Source organism: Diaphorina citri, unplaced genomic scaffold (assembly GCF_000475195.1).
Source record: "Diaphorina citri unplaced genomic scaffold, Diaci psyllid genome assembly version 1.1 scaffold1094, whole genome shotgun sequence".
NCBI classification, from domain to species: Eukaryota; Metazoa; Arthropoda; class Insecta; order Hemiptera; family Psyllidae; genus Diaphorina; species Diaphorina citri.
In genome coordinates, this window is record NW_007378523.1 from 48,277 (window position 1) to 66,309 (window position 18,033).

The 18,033-nt window shown below is 39.2% G+C and overlaps 2 protein-coding genes across 2 annotated transcripts in view; both read right to left on the reverse strand.

The window, feature by feature from the left end:
- LOC103514160 (senecionine N-oxygenase-like) overlaps window positions 1-17,823 on the reverse strand; it is a 31,873-nt gene extending 14,050 nt beyond the window's left edge. The window contains exons 1-10 of the mRNA XM_026827208.1: window positions 17,399-17,823; window positions 13,118-13,183; window positions 8,294-8,369; window positions 7,523-7,644; window positions 6,640-6,880; window positions 6,216-6,223; window positions 4,910-4,978; window positions 4,360-4,537; window positions 3,318-3,468; window positions 2,869-3,032 (exon numbers count right to left, since the gene is read on the reverse strand). Coding sequence (XP_026683009.1) covers window positions 2,869-3,032; window positions 3,318-3,468; window positions 4,360-4,537; window positions 4,910-4,978; window positions 6,216-6,223; window positions 6,640-6,880; window positions 7,523-7,644; window positions 8,294-8,369; window positions 13,118-13,183; window positions 17,399-17,619 — 1,296 coding nt within the window. The 5' untranslated portion in view covers window positions 17,620-17,823. The remainder of the gene's footprint in view (window positions 1-2,868; window positions 3,033-3,317; window positions 3,469-4,359; window positions 4,538-4,909; window positions 4,979-6,215; window positions 6,224-6,639; window positions 6,881-7,522; window positions 7,645-8,293; window positions 8,370-13,117; window positions 13,184-17,398) is intronic.
- LOC113469466 (flavin-containing monooxygenase FMO GS-OX1-like) lies at window positions 14,139-15,071 on the reverse strand. The gene is made up of 2 exons (XM_026827207.1): window positions 14,820-15,071; window positions 14,139-14,444 (listed from the first exon to the last, which is right to left on the reverse strand). Exons 1-2 carry the CDS (start codon window positions 14,824-14,826, stop codon window positions 14,266-14,268), a joined length of 186 nt encoding a protein of 61 aa, XP_026683008.1. The 5' UTR covers window positions 14,827-15,071; the 3' UTR covers window positions 14,139-14,265.
- Window positions 17,824-18,033: the final 210 nt, after the last annotated feature.

Consider the following 18,033-nt stretch of genomic DNA (forward strand, 5'->3'; position numbering starts at 1 on the left):
CGCCAAACACCCTACACTTAAGCTTCAGGGTGGGCTTGTTGTGTAATATTCACACCCCTTAGTAACACATTTCAGATTTTACTATCTCTATCCAAAATAATCTGACGTTCTGCACACCGCCAAACATCACTTACTTCAAGCTCTTGTACATGCTGCTGTGTACTGGCAGACCATATTGATCACACCCAATGTGTTCTGTGTAAAGCCAAGTGCCGCCGATGTTATCCGCCTGTTCAAATGTCGTACATGTGAAACCGTTACCGGCCTCCGTCAGTCGTTTGGTGGCGGTTAGGCCGCCAGGGCCGCTGCCTATAACACCAATGTGAAGGGTGGAGGATGTCCCGTTTTGAACCATGTTATGTTGGGCCTGGAGGATTGCGGAGGCCCTTTTTTGATTGGTGCAGGCCGGCGAAGGGCGAACGCGATTAAAATTACTCAAGGATAAGAAGGCATACTAACGATGACATTAGAAGACTTACATTACGTTTGAAAATATGAAAGTGCACGGATTTCTCTACAATTTGGCGGCCGTTTTTTGATTGGTGCAGGCCGGAGAAGGGCGAACGAAAAAAGGCGATTAAAATTGCTCAAGGATAAGAAGGCATACTAACGATGACATTAGAAGACTTACATTACGTTTTGAAAATATTAATGTGCACGGATTTCTCTACAATTCTCCTATGTACGTAGGTACTAGGTATATATTAAACACCAAAAAAGACACAAAAAATAATAACTAATTTTAGTTAATTGTACCTACTAATCTTTTCTTCCTTTTTTGATCTTCAAGGATTAGAAGATCTTTCAAAATTATTTAAGCACCTATTGGTGCCAAATTGAAATCGGTTATCCGACTGACATCTCGGTCCCGGCTCCCCTATTTATATGTTTAAAGCGCACTATCGAAATCAGTTAATGATTGTTTGAAATTTTACAGATACCGAATTTCGCTTGAGAAGACGAAATGTACGCAAATTTTAAGCATATGGTCACTCGATTACCACGCTTCATTACAATGGTAGTAGTTGCTCCCTTTGTGACAGTAGGAATTGTATAATGAAGTGAATATACAGTGACATGGGTCAGTTTACATCCAAAATGCACATTCCAAGGCCCAATAGTCTACCCGAAATGTAAAGAATGATCCCTACTAGAGACTTCCTAGTCTCATTTCTCCTTTAAAAAACCACACTATGGTCAATCGCCATCGATATCACCCACTCACCAAAGGCCTTTGGTTGTACCCAAATATACTTCCTAGAGATTTCCCATCGATGTCGATTGATATATTGTGGACGTATCCTAAAGTTGTGTCCACACATAGGCGACGCCGCGCCATGGATCGATGGTCTATCAACGAGGTGAAGAGGTGAGTCTATGTTGTGGAGGAATCTTTCAAATTAATTTAAGCACCTATTGGTGCCAAATTGAAATCGGTTATCTGACTGACATCTCGGTCTCGGCTCCCCTATTTATATGTTTAAAGCGCACTATCGAAATCAGTTAGTGATTGTTTGAAATTTTACAGATACCGAATTTCGCTTGAGAAGACGAAATGTACGCAGATTTTAAGCATATGGTCACTCGATTACCACGCTTCATTACAATGGTAGTAGTTGCTCCCTTTGTGACAGTAGGATTGTATAATGAAGTGAATATACAGTGACATGGGTCAGTTTACATTCAAAATCCACATTCCAAGGACCAATAGTCTACCCGAAATGTAAAGAATGATCCCTACTATAGAGACTTCCTAGTCTTATTGCTCCTTTAAAACACCACACTATAGTTTATCGCCATCGATATCACCCACTCACCAAAGGCCTTTGGTTGTACCCAAATATACTTCATAGAGATTTCCCATCGATGTCGATTGATATAGTGTGGACGTACCCTAAAGTTGTGTGCACTCATAGGCGACGCCGCGCCATGGATCGATGGTCTATCAACGAGGTGAAGAGGTGAGTCTATGTTGTGGAGGCAGTGTACGGTTTCAGGGTTCGTTTCAAGGTTGGAGATTTGTATCACGGAAATGGAGTAAATAAAGTAAATTATTGTAAGCTTATCCCATCTTTTGGGTCTATTTGCCCCTACAACTAAGCCTCAGAATGGGCTTTTTTGTGTATGGGTGTGTCCTAGAGACCTAGAATACAAGCACTACGAGTATGTAAATGGAGTAAGTATTAATGTAAAACCCCAACCAGTGCTCATTATTACTCAGCCACAGGGCCGGGCTTCTATACGCCTTTTTTTTAAGATGAGTGTTCCACCGCCGTTTTTTATTTCGTAGCAATGGAACAACTGCTACATTAGACGCTTGTGGCCTGTGTCGTAGCATGCGTATGCCCATCCCGTAGTATGCCTCTCAACAGATGGGCGAGAAGAGACACAATACTTCCCATTTAGGTGCTGGGTCAACACGAGAACACCAGAAAGTAACCCGTTGAAATATTTGCAATCGAAAAACGAGTACAAATTTTTGTCGAACCAACCGTGCCCCCGTTACCACTGAACCAATGTGGAACATACACGGTGTTCATAAAGTCCCAGGTCACCCTTTTAACTTTTTTACTATTCACCCTGGGCAGTTAAAATTTTGCACTCAGCCCTCGATTGTTCGACTGATTACTCCTGATTCTTCTGTCTTCACTCTCACTCAGGTGAGTGTAACCCAGAATACAAGCACCCTGAAAGACTCCTGATAATTGAACTCATATTGAATGAGTAATTTCTAAAGGTGTGTCCACATAGTCGACGGCCGTCGATCGATGTGAATTTATTGTGAATCGATGGTCGATCGACATCGATCAACTGCCGGTCGACTATGTTTGGACACACCTTAATGAATTCTTCGATGGTGAAACTTACCTGTAAATCAAATAAGTTAAACAGCAGTGTATGTCTAGGGACGCCAAGGATGAACATAGTAGGATGCTCAATGTTGATGGTATGTTTGTAGAGGGGTTGGACGTTCTTGTTGACCACTTTTATCCCACAGGATTCGTGAAGGAAAGGATAGTGGTTGGTGTAACCTAAAACAGAAAATAAAGACGGTTGACCAGCATGGCCAATAGGGGCTCTTCAAAGAAACATCAACAGTTAAGAGTGTCCAAACACAGTCGACCGGCCGTCGATCGACGAGATAAATCTATGTTGGCAGTGAAGTATCAGGATTTACACTACACTGGAGTTCCGAGGTCTCAACAGCTCCTGGCAATCTGCGAAGTAATTTTTAGCTAAATTCCCTTTAGGGCTGATTCAACTTATTTTTCCATTACAAATTGCCATCAGTAAAGATAGGTAATGTTTGGGCCTACCTGTGCAGCACAGAATGATATCAACTTGTTCATAGCTACCGTCCTGGAATCGAACCCCGGTCGGAGTAAGTTCGGCGACATCTGGCTTCAAGACGACGTTGTTTGGAAGGCAGAGACTTGTGACGCGTTCCGAATGATGACTTAGAAATACCTGGAAGAAAATAAAGTACCTATACCGTCTGTGAGGACAAATTTCTTATTTTTATTTTTTTTTTTAAAGATACATATTTATTTACACAATTGTAGGAGTTTTAACAATAAAGTCCTACCTCCCTATCTGAACATTAGCAAATTTCTTATGAATGGACATAAAAAATATCCGTTTCAAAGTCAATTGGGATTTGAATTTGCTCCTTCTTGCTTACCATTGGTCCAACCTGAAAGTAATGGTTTTGTAGCTACAAGGTACAAACTGCATGTAAACGAAAGTACCTACAGGGGAGGGATTTAGCCTCGTGACGAGGGTTTTACCCGCCATTCGGCAACAAGCTACCCGCCTCCTCAATTTAACCTCACCCAGCCTGAGTGGAGCTGAGAACACAGCAGAACGCGATTCCCCAGGTACTATGAACGCGCATAGTTGCTTAACTTCACAATGAAGGGATTTTCAACTGGCGCATGGTGGAGTACTTTCAGAATACCTAGACAAAGCCTTGCCCACCTAGACTCTTGGGCAAACCCTTTGGCCCATGGCGCTACCGAGGCAATTAATACATCATGCCCAACATTAGAAACAATTATGGAGCATCAACTTTCGAACATCAAATACCTAAATTATTAAACGAATTACCAGACGAACTTAAAGAAATTGGAAATGAAAAGAAAATGAAATTAAAAATAAAAGAATTCTATCTATCAAGAAACAATGAAATATAAATGAAACTTAAGAATGAACTAATAAAGAAGATGAAGAAAATTTAAGAAGAAAAATAATTAAGAAGAATTCCCTAAAAGTACTCTAGTACTTAAAGGGATTTATTCCAAAAGAACATTTTATTGTTAATGTGATATAAGAATAAACTTCAATATTATTAATACTTACCGTAGAGGCTCTAGTCGCGATATCCAACGTTATGTCCAATCCTGATTGACCACTACCGACGACCACAGCTTGCTTCCCAGCGAAAGGTTCGGGGGTTCGATAGTCACGACTGTGCAGGATAGGGATCTGACACATATCCTTGCCTTTGAATTCTGGATAGATGGGATGATTGTAGTTCCTGAAAGATAAATAAGATTTATTTGTTTGATTTATGTTCGAGTTGGAACTTGGTCCAATTATGTCTTTACTGGTTTGAATGGTCAGGTCTATATTTTTTTAAAGCAGTAAATAATATGTACCTACTATGTAGGCATGTTTGGTATGTACAGGGTTTGGACATTTTTCATGCATCTGCATCTTTACAGGTGAAATCTAAAGTACCTTTCAACATTAATCTGTGATAGCAAAACCAGCTGCAGCGGCTCCAAACGAGACTGTCCCCCCGAAAGCGGTCCAAAGTACCTCAAGGTACCAGGTTTGAATCCTGTGCTGTGGTCAGGTAGTATAATGAGTACCTACCTACCTAAACATACAACTTCTATGTTCTTACCCTGTGCATATCAGTATGCCGTCGAAAATATACGTGTCCGTTCTCTGTTTGATGACAAAACTAAAATTTCTGTCTCATAGAAAAACAATTTTTCAAACTGTCCGTGTGGGACAACTCTTTGAAACCATTTTCAAAAATTTCTTCAGTCAAAACTGATTTGAGCGAAAATTTGATTATAAGCGAAAGCGACTTAAAAACGGACTTAGACAGGATCTAGCCAACACAGGGCCATCAGTCATCTATGAGGTGTGAGCCAACAAAGGGCTATGGAAGTACCAGCTGTAATCAGAAGGACAAAACATAACACGGACTTTTATAGCAAAAGAGGAATGAAAAGCAAATTCAAAAAAAACCTCGAATGAATGGATGATCTCGTTACAGTGAGTACGAAAATCTCCAAAAGGAGCATGCTTTGTACTAACTTATGGATCATCCAATCTTGCATCTAATCTTACCAATTCAATTTCCAATTTCAAATTTGGATAAAACTTCTTTTTCTTCTATTTTTACCCTGTATTTACTCAGTCAACACAGGACTTTTCAACAACAGATACACAAGTTCCTAAGCACGTCCTACCGTAACGCCTCCTATCTGTAAAAATCAAGCCGACCGTATCGAGTAAATCTGTAGCTTCATGCTGGACATGAATCCTACCGTATCGCCAGATTTAAATTATATTTCTCCTACCATAATGGCGGAACCATGATTTCATGTGACACATGAATCTGTCCGCAAAAGGTTAATAACGTCCCTCTTATACGGTTTCTACCTGGGTATAGGTAATCCTATTTTGGTTACTTTTGTATGTATGTGTTCGTAGATACATAAGTACAATCTTCCATAAGTACCTACCTACATAGGTTGTTCTCCGATTTTTTCCCCTTCAGTCAAATCCAAAACCCAGATTATTCTTTTTCAGTCTAATAAGTATAAATAAAAAAAATCTTTTTCAGTCAGGCCAACTAAATTTAAATCTCAATGGTTACCTTGCATATTCTATTCAGCTGATGGGTAAGCTCGTAGCGCAGATTCGGGGTTCGAATCCCGGCGATTAACAAAACTAAAATTTCTGTCTCATAGAAAAACAATTTTTCAAACTGTCCATGTGGGACAACTCTTTGAAACCATTTTCAAAAATTTCTTCAGTCAAAACTGATTTGAGCGAAAATTTGATTTTAAGCGAAAGCGACTTAAAAACGGACTTAGACAGGATCTAGCCAACACAGGGCCATCAGTCATCTATGAGGTGTGAGCCAACAAAGGGCTATGGAAGTACCAGCTGTAATCAGAAGGACACGGGATTACTGTAGTTTCTGGAAGATAATATAGGTAAGCCTAGTTTAGATTGGTTGGTAGTGCGTCTGCCTCGCAAGCGCTAGGCCGCGGGTTTTCCCGCCTGGGGCTGATTTTATCCTGATCGGATAATGTTCGTTCTCGAAACGGCTGGCTTTCTCCTATCCTGTCTTGCTTCTCTCTTAGATTTCGGGACGATAAGACCTTAACAGGGTACGCTATAATATAAAGTTCGTTCTCGGAACCGCTGTGTTCTAGAGGTGTGTCCACACATAGTCAACGGCCGTCGATCGACGAGGTGAAACTATGTTGTCGAGACAGTGTGGACGGTTTAGTTGACAACGATCGACGTTGGTGTGGACACAGGTTAAGAATATACAGCTAGCCTTTTCTTTTGGATTTCGAGATGATAAGGCCTCCATTGTTACAATTACCTACCTTTGTCAAACTTCTTCCTTTTTGTTATCGTTTTATTATCAAATCTGAGATAGGCACTTACTGTGGTAGCTTCGGTTGAGATATCATGGGTAATGTCCAGACCCGAAGGTCCACTACCGACGACCACAGCTCGCTTTCCAGCAAAAGGTTCGGGGGTTCGATACTCGTGACTGTGCATGATAGGGATCTGACACACATCCTTGCCTTTGAAATCTGGATATACGGGATTACTGTAGTTTCTGGAAGATATAATATAGGTAAGCCTAGTTAGATTGGTTGGTAGTGCGTCTGCCTCGCAAGCGCTAGGCCGCGGGTTTCCCCGCCCGGGGCGGATTTTATCCTGATCGGATAATGTTCGTTCTCGGAACGGCTGGCTTTCTCCTATCCTGTCTTCCTCCTTGATATGTATACTCCTTGATTACTCCTTGGTATGAATACTCCTTGATACAGCACATTATTTTAAGTGCGAAATATTGTGTCTCTTCTCTCTTCTCCATCTGACACAGTCCTTAGGTGTCCATAGATGTGTCCACACTGTCCACATATTATAGTCGACCCCGTTGATCGACGCGATTTCGAGTGAAACCGTAGGTACACTACCTCGACAAGACAGAGTTTGGACACAGCTTTATGTAGCAATTGTTGCATTACTACGAATTAGAATAAAATTGACCATTAATGTAGAAACACTCTACTGCCTATCCTGTCTTCCTTCTCTCTTCGATTACGATAAGACCTTAACAGTTATAGTTCCCTCTGTCAAACCTGTTCAAAAGTTTAAAAAGTATTGAAAGCAAAATCTTCTTCTTCGCCTTTTCCCATGTTCAGATGGGGTCGGCGTTTGTCGTCGGCCTCTCAATCAGCTTTAAGCAAAATCTTACCCGATGCAAATCATAACACCGTCGAAAATATAGTTGACTGTTTTCTGGTGAATGAGATCTCTAACTTGAACTTTCCACTTGTTGTTGTCGATTGGTTTGACATAGTTTACGTAATGGCGGAACTGAAATCAAACGGAAATGATGTATACTCCTTGGTATGAATACTCCTTGATACAGCACATTATTTTAAGTGCGAAATATTGTGTCTCTTCTTCATCTGACACAGTCCTTAGGTGTCCATAGATGTGTCCACACATAGTCGACCCCGTTGATCAACGCAACGTCGACCGAAACCGTAGGTACCTTCACTACCTCGACAAGACAGAGTTTGGACACAGCTTTTTTTTTAAAAAAAAAAAAAAAAAAAAAAGAGGTTTTGAAATCAAACGGAAATGATGTGTACTCCTTGATATGTATACTCCTTGATTACTCCTTGGTATGAATACTCCTTGATTACTCCTTTGTATGAATACTCCTTGATTCAGCACATTATTTTAAGTGCGAAATATTGTGTCTCTTCTCCATCTGACATAGTCCATAGGTGTCCATAGATGTGTCCACACATAGTCGACCCCGTTGATCAACGCAACGTCGACCGAAACCGTAGGTACACTACCTCGACAACATAGAGTTTGGACACAGCTTTATGTAGCAATTTTATTGTTGCATTACTACGAATTAGAATAAAATTGACCATTAATGTAGAAACACTCTACTGTCACGGTATGTCACGTCACGTCACGGGAAGTCGTATCTGCAGAGGTTACATACCTTTATGTACTTCCTCAGGTTGAAATTGTCGGCAAAGTCATTCAAATATTCCAGCACATCGTTGGCGGTAATGTAAAGAGTACAGGATTGACCCTATTGACTAACTTATTTTCCTAGACATTTTAAGAGATACGAGATACTAAAAGTTTTATGGTACATATTCCAGTTTTGTAGATACCTACCTATTACCTATAAGCTAAGTTACAAATATAGGAACCAGCAAATTGGTTTATTACAAAAGTCTACGACCCAGTAGGTAAAATACCATACATTCTTTGGTACACAAACTGTAGTCAAAGTAACAAAGTATATGATGTAGGTACATATACATATATGACTTTTCTTGCAACTTCAAGATTTCTTTCGACTTTTGACATGAATATTTCAAGAAGTGCACAGTTTTTCCAAATCTTCTTCTCCTTCATCATATCCTTCTTCTTTTTCTTCTTCTTCTTCTCCTCCTCCTCCTCCTTCATCTCCTTCTCTTTCTTTTACTTCTCTGCCTTCTTACTCTACTCCACATCCTCCTTCTTCTCCTCCTCTTTTTTCTACTCCTTCTTCTATTTCTAGTAACTATGTATATTACCATCCACTGGGGTCGGTGAGGTCGCATTCCATTTTCTTACCCAGGAAGGCTACCGCACTGACGGGGTCTGTCCACAGTGATGTCGGGTCGAGTTGAGTTTGATCCGAGGGACATTTGAAAACATGGTGGACATCGTGTCCAGCATTCCCGCAGTTAGGGTAGGAGTCTGGAATTCGATCCGTACAGTGTCTTCTACTGCCTCTTCTTGCCCATCTGATGATGGACATACCTACTATACTAGACATGCTACAACATAGAAAACTAGCCTGCTAACCAGTTGTTTTATTGCTGCGAAAATAAACAACAAGCAGGGTCCGTCCCTCCGGGAATTTTTTTAGCCCGTAGTGATTAGAGAAAATCAGTACCTATGTACCTACCTAATTTGTTTGGCTTTTTCGGGATTTTATATGAATGTAATTATGGTAGGCATAGTATGTTTTGCTCTTTTTTTGGACTGTCGGAATAAGAATTGTAGTCCCTTTGTGGGACTTTCACATAATCTACCCCCATAAAATTCCCTCAAAACACATAATAATTATAAGAGAAACAAAAATTAAAGAATTATCAAAGTACCTATACCTCACGGTATTTCACCCTGAACTATCTACCTACATGTGTGCTGTTCTTCTGTCAAGATAAAGTTCTTTTGTTATTTTCAGAGCAAAGAAAAGACGAGTTTTTCTAATTTATGTACATTTTAAATGACTTGTGTATAATGTTGAGATTTATGGAAGAGTTTTTACCTGAGAAAATTTCCGTATATTATGTAGGTATGGATCTCGTACATATGTATGTACCTACATATATATTATATCCTCGTACATAATGTATGGATCAGTGAAGCAAACTTCTCATGTGAGCTGTATAATGAAATCAAAGTTCATTAAGATTTTATATACAGGGTGTTCCTTCTTTACATCTTTACCATGAAATGGTATGGTATATCTTGGTAGCTAAGTTTGGTGTAGTAAGAGTACAGGATTGACCCTTTTGACTAACTCATTTCCCTAGACATTTTAAGAGATACTAAAGGTTTTATGGTACATATTCCAGTTTTGTAGATAATACCTATTACCTACAAGCTAAGTTACAAATACAGGAACCAGCAAATTGGTTTATTATAAAAGTCTACGACCCACAGTAGGTAAAATACCATACATTCTTTTGTACACAAATTGTAGTCAAAGTAACAAAGTATATGATGTACATATATATGACTTTTCTTCCAACTTCAAGATTTCTTTCGACTTTTGACTTTTGACATGAATATTTCTATATATGACTTTTCTTCCAACTTCAAGATTTCTTTCGACTTTTGACTTTTGACATGAATATTTCAAGAGGTGCACAGTTTTTCCAAATCTTCTTCTCCTTCATCATATCCTTCTTCTCCTTCTTCTTCTCCTCCTCCTCCTTCTCCATCTCCTTCTCTTTCTTTTACTTCTCTGTCTTCTTACTCTACTCCACATCCTCCTTTTCTTCTCCTCTTTTTTCTACTCCTTCTTCTATTTCTAGTAACTATGTACATTACCATCCACTGGGGTCGGTGAGGTCGCATTCCATTTTCTTTTCATGCGCTGATAACAGATGAAAGCGCCCACCAAGGAGAACCAGGAGACCATTAAGGAAAATTTACACGTGTAAACAAACCATAAGGATTAAGGTCTCCACTGGGGTCGGTGAGGTCGCGTTCCATTTTCTTTTCATGCGCTGATAACAGATTAAAGCGCCCACCAAGGAGAACCAGGAGACCATTAAGGAAAATTTACACGTGTAAACAAACCATAAGGATTAAGGATAAGACGAAGGATGTGTAAGGATTGGAAAGGATAAGGATAGTGTGGGGGATACTTGAACTGAAATGAATGGGTATTGCCTCGCTAGAAACGATAGCCAGGGAGGCGTGGGTCAAAAATCAAAATGTGTTGTATTTGAAATTTTGAAAATACCTATGTTAAAATTTACTAAAAGTTTTTTTTTTTAGAGGGTTTGACAGAGGGAACTGTAACTGCTATGGTCTTATGGTCCCAAAATCGAAGAGAGAAGGAAGACAGGATAGGAGAAAGCCAGCCGTTCCGAGAACGAACATCATCCCATCAGGATAAAACCCGCCCCGGGCGGGAATCGAACCCGCGGCCTAGCGCTTACAAGGCAGACGCACTACCAACTAAGCTAACTAGGCTGGCAGGACACAGCTTTATGTAGCAATTTATTGTTGCATTACTACGAATTAGAATAAAATTGACCATTAATGTAGAAACACTCTACTGTCACGGTATGTCACGTCACGTCACGGGAAGTCAAAGTTTTCCCATAAAGATTGGAGGTAATTTCGTTCAGGACAGCCACACTACCAGCACGTTACGTCACATCACGTTCAACCTATTTGGATTTTAGGTACCTATCTGTAGGTTACATACCTTTATGTACTTCCTCAGGTTGAAATTGTCGGCAAAGTCATTCAAATATCCCAGCACATCGTTGGCGGTAATGTAGGATTGATGCAATACGAAGTCTTGTGATGTTTACACCAGATTTTTATAAACCGTTCAGTACAGCTCACTGAAACCATTAGTTAATTCACCAATGGTATACAAGTCCATGTACCTATTTATAACTCACCTGTAAATCAAACATGTAGAATACAACAGTGTCTCCAGGAATACCGATGATACACATGGAGGGATGATCAATGTTGATCAAATGTTTGTAGAGGGGTTGTACGTTTTTGTTGACCACTTTGATACCACAGGATTCAACTAAGTCATGTAGAACTCACCTGTAAATCAAACATGTAGAATACAACAGTGTCACCAGGGATACCGATGATACACATGGAGGGATGTTCAATGTTGATCAAATGTTTGTAGAGGGGTTGTACGTTTTTGTTGACCACTTTGATACCACAGGATTCATGAAGGAAAGGATAGCGATAAGTGTAGCCTGAAACCGAAAATCAAGATACTGAGATCCAGAGAGCTTACCCATGGTTGGCTTTGGTAAGTAGGTATTTGACCCCCCTGGGGCTAGATAGCTATAAACGGAATAGATAAGATGGGTTTTACGACTTTTGCGTCCTCTAATTAAAACCTTTTGCGTACAGAATCAATTTCATCAGAATCGCTCTAACGGTAGGATTCATGTCCTACATGAACCTTAAGCGTTGTTGTTACAGTCGGATCAAAACATTTTTTTCAAATACGGTAGGATTCATGTGAGACATGAAACCTCCGAAAAGCGATTTGTGGTAGGCTTCATGTCACACATGATCTAGGTACCTATGTACGTAGGTATGTACGTATAGGTACATGAAACATGATAAATAGTCATGCATGCATAAATGTCGGGTTTAGAGTGTGCTATTTTTTTCATTACCAATGATAGAAAGAAAATACACCTAGAAAATAATAATAGATAGGATAATGTCTCGAAGCTACTTCACTGCCTGGAAATAATTGAACAGCATTTAACAGAAAGAGCCATCCATGATGATTCAAGAAACCTACCTACAATGACTTACAACGTATACCTGCTAACTTTTTGTTTTGTGCTTGGCACATTGCATAATCTTTAAGTTTTCAGGCATTCATACAAATAAGAGTCCCATCTTTGTCATGATCATGACAATAAAATTATTTATTCATGACAACGGAACAGAACATCTGCGTAAGTGATGTCTAATCTTTTCATATTATAACAAGTTTCTTCCTATTCCTAATCTTTTCCTATTGAGTTTCTTCCTTTTCATGTAGGTACCTAGGTAGTAAGGTTCTTATCATGTTACCCTGACACGAGGTTACGTCAGAAAATGTAACCTAGGTATGTAGGTACATGAAACATGATAAATAGTCATGCATGCATAAATGTCGGGTTTAGAGTGTGCTATTTTTTTCATTACTTTCTATTACATTACTTATAGAGAACCTTTACCTACAATGTAGGTAGGAGAAAGTACATAAGTACCTACCTATATTATTTTGGAATAGGTTCACATTTTGGAAATCTGGAAATGGATGGAACCATCCTTGGAACGGTCCCTAATGTCCAAAAAGGTGGGTAAGGAGTGTTGAAAAAAGAGTGAGCATTAACCCACAGTGGATACAATATATTTATGTATGTACCTATTTAAGCATAATTATTTCCGAAATTTCTACAAGGGTAAGTGTACCATTTATTCGCCCACCTAAAAAACGTACCATTTATTGGCCCACCTGCCCACATTTATTTTTCTAATTTTTGTCTTGTCCGGATTACATTTGTGATGATAGCCGGAAAGTTCCATGATCTCCTTGGGTAAGTTGGTTCTGAAATAAGGTAAAAGATGAATAATGAATTAATAATAGAAAGAAAATACACCTAGAAAATATAAAGAGCCATCCATGATGATTCAAGAATATTCAAGATACCTACAATGACTTACATCTACCTACCTCCTAACTTTTGTTTTGTGCTTGGCACATTGCATAATCTTTAAGTTTTCAGGCATTCATACAATTAAGAGTCCTATCTTTGTCATGATCATGACAATTTTTATTCATGATAACTGACAACGGAACAGAACATCTGGAGCGCAGGATTCTCTCCACTGAACGAACGAAATGGGTAAGTTGCTGTACGATTTTTTTCGCCTGTGTGTTTCACTCCAACTCTCGAACGGTTCGTCCACTTTTGATGAACTGTGGCGAAAAGTTTTACCCATAATTGCACGAACGAAATGGGTAAGTTGCTTTACGATTTCTTTCGCCTGTGTGTTTCACTCCAACTCTCGAACGGTTCGTCCACTTTTGATGAACTGTGGCGAAAAGTTTTACCCATAAGGGAAAAAACAACGCAGGATTCTCTCCACTGCACGGAAGATACCAAAATTGCTGAACGAACGAAATGGGTAAGTTGCTTTACGATTTTTTTCGCCTGTGTGTTTCACTCCAACTCTCGAACGGTTCGTCCACTTTTGATGAACTGTGGCGAAAAGTTTTACCCATAAGGGAAAAAACTGATGAATTTTCGGACACAATCGGGTCTTTGGAGTTCCCATAACTCCCGAAAGGTTGGTCCGATTTCAATTAAATTTGGTAGCAGAAGGGCATTGATTGATGCAATACAAAGTCTTGAGATGTTAACACCAGATTTTTATGAATTGTTCAATACAGCTCACTGAAACCACGATTGAATTCACTAATGGTGCAACTAAGTCATGTAGAACTCACCTGTAAATCAAACATGTAGAATACAACAGTGTCTCCAGGAATACCGTAATTAGATTTGGTAGCAGAAGGGCATTGATTGATACAATACAGAGTCTTGTGATGTTAACACCAGATTTTTATGAATGATTCACTACAGCTCACTGAAACCACTATTGAATTCAACTAATGGTGCAACAAAGTCATGTAGAACTCACCTGTAAATCAAACATGTAGAATACAACAGTGTCTCCAGGGATACCGATGATACACATGGAGGGATGTTCAATGTTGATCAAATGTTTGTAGAGGGGTTGTACGTTCTTGTTGACTACTTTGATGCCACAGGATTCATGAAGGAATGGATAGCGATAGGTGTAGCCTGAAACCGAAAATGAAGATACTGAGATCCAGAGAGCTTACCCATGGTTAGCTTTGGTAAGTAGGTATTTGACCCCCCTGGGGCTAGATAGCTATAAACCGAATAGATAGATGGGTTTTACGACTTTTGCGCCATCTACTTAATAATAAATGTCTCTTTTATACGGTTTCTACCCGGGTAGAATCCTATTTTGGTTACTTTTGTATGTATGTGTTCGTACATACATACAATCTTCCATATAAGTACATAGGTTGTTCTCCGATTTTTTCCCTTTCAGTCAAATCCAAAACCCAGATTAATCTTTTTCAGTCTAATAACTATAAATAAAAAAATCTTTTTCAGTCAGGCCAACTAAATTTAAATCTCAATGGTTACCTTGCATATTCTATTCAGCTGATGGGTAAGCTCGTAGCGCAGATTCGGGGTTCGAATCCCGGCGATTAGCAAAACTAAAATTTCTGTCTCATAGAAAAACAATTTTTCAAACTGTCCATGTGGGACAACTCTTTGAAACCATTTTCAAAAATTTCTTCAGTCAAAACTGATTTGAGCGAAAATTTGATTTTAAGCGAAAGCGACTTAAAAACGGACTTAGACAGGATCTAGCCAACACAGGGCCATCAGTCATCTATGAGGTGTGAGCCAACAAAGGGCTATGGAAGTACCAGCTGTAATCAGAAGGACAAAACATAACACGGACTTTTATAGCAAAAGAGGAATGAAAAGCAAATTCAAAAAAAACCTCGAATGAATGGATGATCTCGTTACAGTGAGTACGAAAATCTCCAAAAGGAGCCATGCTTTGTACTAACTTATGGATCATCCAATCTTGCATCTAATCTTACCAATTCAATTTCCAATTTCAAATTTGGATAAAACTTCTTTTTCTTCTATTTTTACCCTGTATTTACTCAGTCAACACAGGACTTTTCATCACCTAACTACTAATAGTTGGTTATCGAGTTTTCAATCAAACATAATACAGAAAATGAAGCTACTAGTAAAATCAAAGTGACAAGATTCAAACATTCTAGAACTTTTTGATTACTAAATTTCCAACCTACCTGTGCAGTACAGGATGATGTCAACTTGTTCATAACTACCGTCCTGGAATCGAACCCCGGTCGGAGTAAGTTCGGCGATATCTGTTATCGAGTTTTCAATCAAACATAATAAAGAAAATAAAGCTACTAAAATCAAAGTGACAAGATTCAAACATTCTAGAACTTTTTGATTACTAAATTTCCGACCTACCTGTGCAGTACAGAATGATATCAACTTGTTCATAACTACCGTCCTGGAATCGAACCCCGGTCGGAGTAAGTTCGGCGATATCTGGCTTCTTGACGACGTTGTTTGGAAAGCGGAGCTTTTTGACGTGTTCTGAGTGGTGACTGAGGAATACCTGGAAAAAAAGGAGAAAAATATAAATCGAAAATAAAGTCATATACCTAGGTACAAGGTACATAGTATTTTATCTAACCTACTTAGAACTTCATTTCGATAACCAGCTGCGGTAGTATCGCTAGTTGAATACATCATTTCTTGATAGATCACTGAAGTACTGTGACCTTCTGAACAACAAGTAGGCGCAAATACCTGGAAAAAAAGGAGAAAAATATAAATCGAAAATAAATTCGTATAAGTACAAGGAACATAATATTATGTAAACTACTGATAAGTTCAGTTCGACAACCAGCTGCGGTAGTATCGCTAGTTGAATACATCATTTCTTGATAGATCACTGAAGTACTGTGACCTTCTGAACAACAAGTAGGCGCGGAGAAAAATACAAATCGAAAATAAATTCATATAGGTACAAGGTACATAGTATTATCACTAACCTACTAGAACTTCATTTCGATAACCAACTGCGGTAGTATCGCTAGTTGAATACATCATTTCTTGATAGATCACTGAAGAACTGTGACCGTCTGAACAACAAGTAGGCACTAGGCACTGCTGGCTTTTTCAGTTTGCTCTCCGCCTCGTGAGGACAGCTGAGGAGTTGGTTGAAATTCCTACTAAAAGGCGAGGCATAAAAGTTAATCATGACCCCTTAAAGGACATCTACTATACTGGAGCTGGGGTACGGAAGAACCGTGAAACAAACTGTTACAAATCAAATCCTGCCCTCAAGAGTGGAAAACTGCTTTCAATAAGAAGAGAATACTGGAAACAGCATTAGCCAGAGTCTGAATTGTTCACACAAACCTGACACACGTACCTACATCTCATCACAAGACAGCAGCCACCGGAATGTTCCTGTCTTCCTGTGGACAAGCACTCACTATCAAACACATTTTCACGGAATGTGCCTTGCTCCAGCATCTAGGTACGAATTAAAACATTTGGGTCTCCTACAGTCAATTTAAGTACCATCCTCAAAGATTCCCAAACAGAAATTAAGAAGACCCTCCAATATTCCAAAATCCTGAAGCAGTTGTGAGTTTCTCCTTAAAAAAATACGTAATTGGCTTCGCCGCTCGTGTATTTTTACTTTGAAAATCTTATGATTTGTAATGTTTTTTGGAAAATAAATAAATAAATAAGTAAAAAATCTCGGAATACATTTCGTCTAGCAAAAACTCTTCGTTTCCTGGACTACTGAAAAGATTCAGGGGTTATTAGCTCTAGGTAAAAAGTATCTGTTGTTCTGCGCACCGCCAAAATCATCTTACTTACCTCAAGTTCTTGTACATGCTGCTGTGTACTGGCAGACCAAATTGATCTCGCCCCGTGTTTTCTGTGTACACCCAAGGCAAAGATATTAGTTGAAACTTTATAACCCCTTATTCAGGACACTATCCCCTTGGTCTGTACCAAAATATCAGACTACGCCATTATTTTTGTCTGGCAAAAACGCTTTGCTTCTTAGACTACTGTAAAGTGTACGTAGATCCAGGGATTAAACTCTAGGTCGTTCTGCACATCGCCAAAAACATCTTACTTACCTCAAGTTCTTGTACATGCTGCTGTGTACTGGCAGACCAAATTGATCTCGCCCCGTGTTTTCTGTGTACACCCAAGTTCCGCCCACATTGTCTGACTGTTCAAATGTCGTACATGTGAACCCGCTACCGGGTTCTGTCAGTCGTTTGGTGGCGGTTAAGCCGCCAGGACCACCGCCTATGACACCAATGTGAAGGATGGGGGATGATTTGTCCTGGACCATTTTTGAGGATGACTAGAAAACTGGTGGAGGTGCAGTACCAAAATTTGATTTTAAAACCAAAAATTTTAAATGTACAAAAAATAACAAATTGGAGTTTAAATTTTAATAATTAAAGGTTACAGTTCAAATTAAAAGTTACAGTTCATATTTAAAGCGAAACACTTTTTATTTCAGGTCTTTTCACTAAAGGGATTTCTAAATTTCTCGAATTTTAAACTGTCTCTAGTCTCTCAAAAATTTCATGCGTTTTGTAGCAAAAGAGGAATTAATAGCAAACTCCACAAACCCTACAATGGATGAATGGATGATCCAGATTCAGTTATAGTACGGAAATCTCCAAAAGGAGCATGCTTTCTACTAACTTAGGCCATACAATATCGTAAGTTATATCCAATCCTAACAATTTTCTAGTAA